General features: G+C 33.8%; 1 protein-coding gene across 1 annotated transcript; it reads right to left on the reverse strand.

The window, feature by feature from the left end:
* Positions 1–358: 358 nt before the first annotated feature.
* Positions 359–8,318, reverse strand: LOC102578848 (COP9 signalosome complex subunit 2-like). The gene is made up of 12 exons (XM_006362689.2): positions 8,247–8,318; positions 8,050–8,142; positions 7,086–7,164; positions 6,220–6,460; positions 6,039–6,113; positions 5,823–5,957; positions 4,548–4,735; positions 1,666–1,734; positions 1,462–1,552; positions 1,222–1,356; positions 754–866; positions 359–656 (listed from the first exon to the last, which is right to left on the reverse strand). The coding sequence occupies exons 1-12, from the start codon at positions 8,254–8,256 to the stop codon at positions 566–568; spliced, it is 1,320 nt and encodes a 439-aa protein (XP_006362751.1). The 5' UTR covers positions 8,257–8,318; the 3' UTR covers positions 359–565.
* Positions 8,319–9,639: the final 1,321 nt, after the last annotated feature.

The raw sequence follows: 9,639 nt of genomic DNA on the forward strand, positions 1-9,639 counted from the left end.
TCACCCCCCCCCCCCCCCCCCCCCAAAAAAAAGATACTATAGAAGAAACAAATTTGAGACTTTTAATTAACGGCGGAAGAAGCCTATCCATCTCACTATCAACCTTATATATGAGTTCATTGATCTTTTTGTTAATGTGCTCACCACTTCACTTAAAAGGATAATAATAAATATGTGAAAGAGAAATAAGAAAAAGGAAACCCAAGAAGTTAATACTCCACAAAGATGATGGAATATACTTTATATTATTCATATATTCCCTCTGTCTATCTTTACTCGTCTATGTTTAACTCAACATATCGTTTAAAAATTAATTAACAAATAAAAAAATAATTTACTATATCACCTCTATTAATTATAAGTCATTTAAATAGTACTATTTAATAACAAGAGTAATTGTACATCAAGTTAACAAGAGTAATAAGTCACCTTCAAACTTTTTTCAAACAAATTAAGTTCATTCTTAGAAATCAAAATCAAAATTACTACAAACAACAAATATATAAACTAAAATTAATGAAACAAAACTGTGTATGACTTATGAGTATATAGGTTTATATAAACCTCAACTTACTTTGTTGCCAACAGTTTGGTAGAGAGACCTTAGCTGTGTGTTCCATTTATCAATGGCAGTGTACTTCTTCATCCCTTTTGATCTGTGTGCATAAACGCGTCATGTAAAACAAGTTGATAGGTAAATTTAGATAGCGTTAAGGAAATTAGCAATGATACGTTGAGGGGTTATGAGTTGACCTGTCGCGACACTCTAGCAGCCCGTTCACTTGATCAATGTGGCCATCAATCCGGTTATCCAAGATTAGTGAGACCAGCAAGTCCTCAACATCTTTTTCTGGCACATTCAGCTCCTGTATGTCGAGTAATATGAGAAAACTAACGAGGAAGTGCATTGCATTTAGGAGGTTAGTTAACAGAATTTTGTGATTAACACTGAGTGGTAGCTACATTCACCCTCGGGGAGATCAGTAGCGATGAGTATGTATGTATCTTCCAAGTATGAACATGTTCTCTTATACAATATTTACGCCATTAAAACAAAGCTAGTTCATATAATTTGACCCACCCACACTCCGCCCCTCAAAATAGAACCAAGAAAAATGAAGAGGCGATGAATAAAGCAGAGAATGGATAGATAGAGACAATGGTCATCACAGAAAAATTAAGAAAGGGAAAAGGGAAGAATAGAAGACTCTGAGTTATCACCTTGGATATGAAGGGAATCCGGATTCTTGTATAAGGCTTGATGAGCTTCAGTAAAACCTGGGTTCTGACCTTCCTTAAAAGATCTTCAATGTAATTCCGAATGAATGGGTCATCCATTATTGTCCGTCTATTACTCTATTAAAATTTCGAGAAAAGCACATTCAAAATGATCAAAGAAGAGACCAACTACAGACTGTAGGATCAACAGGCAAAATATTGAAGTTTACAGAATGACTGTACCTTAATAATTTTCTCGAACTCCAAGATCTCATTTCGTTGATATGCTGCGATAAGGTTTGTCATGGCCAAGATCTCAGGGTCATTTTTGTAACTGAAAAGTATAAACAGTCATGCACAGACACAATGCAGCTGAAGTCAAGTCATATAAGAATGACAAGTTGCTGATTTTGATTCTTGCAAACAAAAACTTCTTAGTATGCTTACGGTTTAGCTTCTTGGCCATCAAAAGGGTTAACTTCAGACTCCATCAGCATATTTGCCAGGACCAAGTACCTGTTAAAAGTTAAAGGAACCAAACATAGTGCAACATTAGGAAAGCAGAGGTTTGCAAGGGTAAAGATAGCATTGGGATTCACATATTGTAATCTTCTGGTAGAAGGTGAATGCTCGAAACAATCACCTAGTACCAAATTACAGCAATTGATATGGAACGACTTAAACCTTTATTTACATGCAAGTAACAAAACTCTAAGTTTCCAACATGTGCAAAGCATGCATCCATGCAGCAAAAATGTAGTGAGAACACATGTTAAGATACATCAAGAAATGGATTTGAAGTGTAAGAGATGGAACAAACCACCAAAAAGGGTGCAGAAATATGCTGTTACTGACCAGAAGCACACCGCCACATTGATTATTTCACATACCACATAACAAGTGGAGCATACACGGGCTGAACAAGGAAACGGCATCTCGTTGAGGAGCCTTCAAATTAAAATAACGCTCCAAAAACCTAAAAGTCTACCAAGAAACCTTTTTGAAAAGATCTAATAGGGAAAGTAACTTCATTCTGTTTCACACCAGATTAAACAGCACCTCCTCTCCACAAAAATAACTTCACAGTAAAGTGTTTGGCAACTTCAACACTTGGACTGGCCTACATGATAACGCAAAATCTGCCACCCTCATCTTCATGAGCTCCAATTTATGAAGCCAATAATGCTAGTATGCATTTCTTAATTTCATCATAGTTCTATTCAGTCCTTATTCAACCATGAAAGGCACACTAAAGAAAATACCAGACATTGGTACTTGAGAGAACAGTATGCCAATTTTCTCCAAGTAGTGGACAGATGCATCCTGACATAAACTTAAGTGTTGTGTGTGTTTGCATATTTGCATTGAATTCATTAACGAACTTCCTTAAATTCTACTTCTAAAGTACTATGTAAAAGTATTGTGTGTGTTTGCATTGAATTCATTAATGAACTTCCTTAAATTCTATACTAAAGTACTATCTAAAAGTGTTGTGCATGTTAACATGTTTGCTCTGAGTTCATAATGAACTTCCTTAAAATCTACTTCTAATGTACTATCTAATATCTGTCTTTATATATAAGATTTTGAGATTGATTGAGGCATCATTAAATAGTTATGATCCTCAATTTCACGCCCTAATGAAGGCATAGTTCAATTTCGTGCAGAGATGTTCATATCCCCAGATGTACTGCAAGTCTACAACAACCTGTTTAGATCACATACATACCCTCTAAGCGAACTGCATCATATTTCACAAAACCAACATCAAGAGGTACATGAGGTACACTGCCACTTCAGGATAAGAAACTACAAGCTTGAGGAGCAACGTGATGGAAACATTTGACACTCTTTTGGTTGGCTTGATCATAAGAATGGTAGCTAAAAAAAAGTGAGTGGTGAAAACTGTTTCCTTCACTTGATTAGAAAATAAAAAGGTAAAAGTCGAGAAATATGCAACCCTCCCAAATTTGAAGGGGAAGGAGGAAGCAAATTTTCCTCATTGTGTAAAAAAGAGAACAATGGAGGAGAAAAGATCCATATAGGAAAGAGCACAAGCTGAGATGAATGCTTAGTCTTGTTAACACTTCCATTAGTCCAATATTTTCAAGGAGTAAATATACTATTGTAGGGAAATTAGTATGTCAGTAGAAATGTGGAGAACTTCTAAGGTTAGAGAACAAAATTTTTGATGTTCGAAAAAGATGGGTCTAATTGGAGCAAAACGGATAGTGACGATTCATAGGGCCAACCCCAACTAGATTGGGATTGAGGCTTGGTAGTCGTTTATTGTCTCATGTTAAGCAAACTATAAGAGGTCAATGTTAAAACATCACATAGTGAAAGTAAGATCAGTGACTTCCCCTTCACTAATGCACTCCTCTTCCATTTGTTGCACCAAAAATAGTGCAAGAAATGTGAGAAAATGGTTCAACAACAATGATAAAAGTTTATAGAACATTCAGTTTACAAGGCTATAAACTCCAGGTTAGGGCTCTAGCACATTATAAAGTTAACTGTTAGTGATTAAGTAACGAACTACAGTCTGGGAAGCTTGAACTAGGGATGGCAAATGGGGCGGGGAGGGGAGGGGGTGGGGCGAACCAGCATAAACCCGCAAAGACTACGGCCTGCTCTGCATGAACCCACCCCGCATAATTTACTAATTATTTTAATTAAAAGAAATGTACCAGTTACCAATATATATATATTATCTTCATTTGAAAGACAAGTTGTAGAATATATATAGTTCATTAACTGATCTGTGCTTTAAGTCCTCTTCCATCTTTGCCTTTCCTTTTATACATAGATTTGATTAATTGTGTATTAATTATACAAGAGTCATTAAAGTTTGTTGAACTAGAGAGGAGTGAAATTAATAATTATGTATGAGTTAATGATATGGCACACATTAAAACAATTGACTCCTCTAAGGAAACCAATAACTTACTTTGAACAAGACTCTGTTTCACTTCCCGCCTGCCCCCACCCCACCCCTGTTTCCCAGAATAATTTTGATATATTCAAAGGGTTTTTCCTATTCCAATTACGTATAGAAATTCTCAACACATTTACCCTTTAATTTAAGTTTCAAAAGAAAAAAACCCAACCCACGTACCCGCCCCGCCTCCTCAAAAGCTCTAACCCACAGTGCCCCGCAAACACTATAACCCACCCCGTTGCCATCCCTAGCTTGAATACATAGTTAATGGTCAGTCAAAAACTGCTTGTATCCTACGCAAGAAGAAAGTGGAAATGACAAGAGAAACAAATAAATGCACACACAACCAATGCATATGATGCACACACATGATGAACTGCACACATACTTGAGGCACTGGATACGCCTATGATTCCCAGCTTCATCATAGTTCTTGAAAGCTTCAAAGAAGTCTGTAGCTGCCTCTGCCCACTTTCTCTCTGCCATATGCATTTTACCTCCGCATTCACGAATGATTCCCATTATTCTTGGATGAGGAATAGCCGACTTGACTGAAAGTGCTTTGTTGTACAGTTCCTGAATCACTCATATTTTTCATGAATTAGGTATTGAGAAAAACAACTCATCACTTCACGCTATGCTGCCTAGAACCTCCAAAAAGAAAACAACAGGAGGGTATCAGATCTTGGAAGATCCAATATCAGTGCGGCGGCATTTTGGAGGATCCGAGCAACATAGCTTAAATGACATGCCAAGCAAGTTCTAACACCAAGTATACCGTTGAGATGTAATACTACGGAATACATGTTCTCTAGATATTAATGCAAGAATAAATATCAGAAAGTTTAAGAATTCTGATCAACATACAAATATATACTCTGCATGTAATAAAAACAAATCATTTAAGTGTCTCTCTCTGCAAGTATAGAGAGATAGAGTCAGAGAAAGAAAGAGAGGGAGAGAGAGAGATTCCAAAAGTTCCTGGATTTCAACACATATATGATGCTCTCATAATGTCGCTTAGCGTCCTTCAGAAACCCACACTTTTGGGCTCATGTAGCTTTGGACAATATATATATTATATAAAAGGTGAGTAGTTTGCAATGTTATTTTGCCAAGTGGAAAAGCCAAATAGCAATCTTGGACAACATCTTTGGACAACATTTAAAGTGGCTAATTTTTGTTTTCTTTTGGTGCAATACTTACTGGACAGAAAGTTTAGGTTTCACTTCAACCTATGCATGCTTGTTTTTGAACTTGAATTGAAAGATAAAAAATCTAAAAGTTTAGGTCTTCCCTAGAGCATGCCTACGTCTAGGGAAACAAAATTGGAGGAATTTAATAGATTCTCACTATTTTCAGGAAAAGATTGGAAAAATCAAAGCAAATGATGTGTTACAAAGAGTCTCAATCACTATTCACTACCTTTGGAATGTACTATTATCTTTTGAGTGGTGCTTCTGTTTCCAAAAGATGTGAGCTTCTAGAAATAGCATGCTTTAGGAATAAAAGAGACAATAAAAACCAAGAAGAAACTTAGACAGAGAAGTAATGGAATTAGCATCTGAATGCAAAAACAAAGGCCAAAATGAAGGAAATGACAAGCAACTCTGCTCAAAAGAGTGTATCATCAAGTAAATGGGAAGAAAAGGTATTAATATACCTTCAGTTTTTTGTTGTTTTTTGTCTCTGTATACATTTGAATCTCAATTGCATATACCTCCAACAATTGTGTCCCTTTCTTCTCATCATCAGTGCCATCTTCTTTTTTACAAGATTTGTGGAGCTCTTTCAAAATCTAACAAAGTTGTCAAGTTATGTTCATTAAAACCATAGCAAAATAATAGCTACAGATGCTTCTAATGAGCAAGTAAGATACCTTGCTCATTCGTCCATATTCCCCCATGTCAAACCAAATCTTGCAAAGCTTTAGATTCGTCTTGAACCACAACCTCTGTGAAAGAAATACGGGATCGTGAGACCTTAACGAAAAGACACATGAACTTAGAGAGAAACTTACAAACAGACTCCTGTATGCCTCAAAAGTTATACAGTCTAACCTCATTCTTAGCCTCTTCAAGGGCTTTCAGTGTTGTCTGGTAGAACTCTTGCAGAAGGCCGAAGTTCTGACTAGCTGATCCAGAAACAAAATCCATGATACCGTTTATACACTTCTCACTATAGTTCCGTGTCACTGCTGATTTTATGTAGGTAAGCATTTCTCTATAAGAATCCATCATTTCCTTGAACTTCCCTAGCTTATAGTAAAGCTTAACAGTTTGCTTTAAAGCTTTAAATCCCCTGGCGATAATGATATAGTTGATAAAAGCAACACAATAGCAAATTGTAGCTCTAAAATTCTTAAAAGCTTTAGGAAACTCATTAGTTGAAAGCATAAAGCATGAGACCTGGATAAGAGGCTTACATCTTTTTCACATTACAAACTTAAACTATAACTAAAATTTTTGGATAAGGGATTTGCAATTCCAATTCAAAGAAGAGGATAGAAAACCACATGCCAGAAGATGAAAAAATCCGAGTTAAAAATAAACGAAAGAGCTCCATCTTCATTAGTGATTTGAAATTTGTTCAATCATATATGCACAAGAAATGAGAACGGGAATGGATAGAAGAAAGAGAGGTTTATGTTATAGGTACACGTCACGAATTTAGTTTTACTAGCTGATGAGAAGCAAGCTTGGTATCTAAGTGAAGAAAGATAGAGGGAAAGTCCATTATCCAACGAGCTTTTAAACCTTAAAAAAAAGAGGCCTGCTAATTGATTCTGACCTCTTTTTGTTAACCGAGGTAAATGATTTTGACTTTCAGGTCATATTAATAGTCACAAAAGCTACACAAGCAGTAAGCTATTATAAAAGCACTATTGAAGACTGCAAATTAACACTTTCAAGTTTCAACTCCTTACCACTCTGCCTTCTCAGGTTCCATATGTACTACTTCAGCAAAACCCTCAAGTGCTCCTTTGGGATCAGTTTCGACCATACCTATGCATGACATCATTGCAGAATATTACTCCCTTTGATGATATATATTCATAAAGAGAGGTAGCTATAGTGAAACACAACTGGATCAATACAAATAGAAAGAACATCTCTAGGTAACAATACCAAAAATTACAAGAAGATGCACAACTTGAACAAAGGAAACAAAAACCTGAACCTAACCTCAGAATGCAGAATGATATAGTGAAAATCACCAAGAATTCTCAGCTCCCGTTTGGCCATAGATTTTGAAGTTTAAACTCAAAACTTGAAATTTTGAGTTTTTGAAGCTTGTGATTTTTGGAACTTGAAGTTGCGTTTAGACATGCATTTTACTTGGAAAAAAATTGAATTTTTGTGAATCAAAAATGAAATTTCTCCCAAAAATGGTCTGACCAGTTTTTGAAACTTGAACTATTTTATTTTCATAACGTTGTGTCTGAGCCAACTTGCGCACAGCTGGACTAACTCCACAAAATTCTGGCACCTCCCACCAACAACAGGCACTCCTATCCACTAAAGTTAGAACAAATAGGAAAAAATCACCTAGTGTTTGCAGTTTGTAGTGGCGGAGCTAGGATTTTTAATAAGGGGTTCAAAATCTAAAGAACTAAACACACGAACTAACCGAAGAGAGTTCAACATCTAATATATATATATATATATATATAATAATTTTAACCATACATAAATAGTAATATTTTCCGCCGAATCCCCTAACAGAAGGCTGGCACCGCCCCTGAGTGTTTGTCTCTAATGGACTTTGAACCTGATATGTGACCTAGGGTGCGGAACTCGAATATCCAAAATCTATGGCCAAACATGAGCTCAAATACATTACCCTACTTGCAAACATTCAAAAATTCTCAAAATTAAAAGTTATAAAACCTTTAGAATTGTAGTACTGATTCTCTATATCAACATCTTGTTCTTCCTGTTCCTCGTCCGAATACTCGAATCCATAATCCTCCATATCCGCATCTGCAACATACAAAATATTCACAAAAATCGAACCAAATACACAAAACGAAACAAAAAATTAACCAAAAAATTATCGAATTTGATGAGAAATCGTATATACTTACCAGAACCCATAGCTGATTTCAGATGAAAGAGACGATTGAAAAATATAGAATTTAAGCGTCCGTTTTTTTTTTTTGTACTGAAGGGTTTTTTTGGCCAGCTGAAATTTTAGCTCTTTTATAGTCGAGTTAAAAGTTCAGATAATTAATTAATTAACAAAAATAGTTACTATATTTTTTTTATTTGTCTATTATATTAAAAATAGGTGTCTAATAATATGCTTGTTTCGCTTTGAAAATCAATTTGTCTACTATATTTGTCCAACAATACATGTCGAGTTTTGAAAATCAAGAGATAATTTATGTTTATTTAACTCTTGCTATTAAATATTATTCAATATCTAATACATTTTTCAAATCATTAAATTTAATATATTTAAAAGATAATGTAATAATATTACTCTTATTATTTATTATTTCTTAAGGTGTATGTAAAATCCATAATGGATAACTATTGTTAAAGGGTAATGTAATAATATTACTCTTATTATTTTTAACTTGTGAATTGTTTATATTTAGACAAGTGTCTAAAATATTTTTAAGAATATTGAAATTTTTATTAGAGAATATATTAGACATAGTTCAAAATTTTGGGAAATTATTCGAAATATCCTTGCATTGTAAAAATTAGAAAAAATTCATAAATAGCTAAGAGATGGAATTTAATAATCCTCCTTAGCTACAGTTTACCTAATTATGCTTCATAGTTATAATTTCATTTGTTATGATAACTTTCGTTTGTATAGTTTACTGTTTTTTTTATAAATTATATAAATTTGGTTTATATAAATAACATATTACATACAATTATTTGTATTGTATACAAACTATTATATAGATAAATAAGTAAATATATATAAGTGTTGAAATTATACAATTGATTCATATAAAGTATCGTGGGTGATAGAATACCGGAAAAAAATATAGAACCAAACACTAGAAATAGAATTTTGTATATACACAATTATGTATAGATATGTATAGTATAATAACAAAATTATTAATACTTATACAAATACAGAAATATATACAATAGAGTTTATACAAATACCTGAGATTCTTCATAGACTAATAATGTTTGCCAATTAAGGTAATTTTTCTTAAAAATTATCTTGGGAAAATATATTTTACATTTTGTAATATATCTTAACTATGTATAATTAGTTTTTTAATAGTATGAAATATAATTTCAGTGAAGCTATATTATTAATGATGGAATAATGAATTTTCGGTGATTTTTCTTTTTTCAATTAATTGCCTTTTCAAAGTATTTGTTACATGTTTTTTGAGATATTTTCAATTTCGATTTCTTTTACTAAGTATATCAATGATGGAATATATAATCGAAATTTAATGAAGGTGCATATTAATAACTAGTACTAGTAAGTAAATGATG

The sequence above is a fragment of the Solanum tuberosum genome, unplaced genomic scaffold (assembly GCF_000226075.1).
Source record: "Solanum tuberosum cultivar DM 1-3 516 R44 unplaced genomic scaffold, SolTub_3.0 scf00412, whole genome shotgun sequence".
Taxonomy (NCBI): Eukaryota; Viridiplantae; Streptophyta; class Magnoliopsida; order Solanales; family Solanaceae; genus Solanum; species Solanum tuberosum.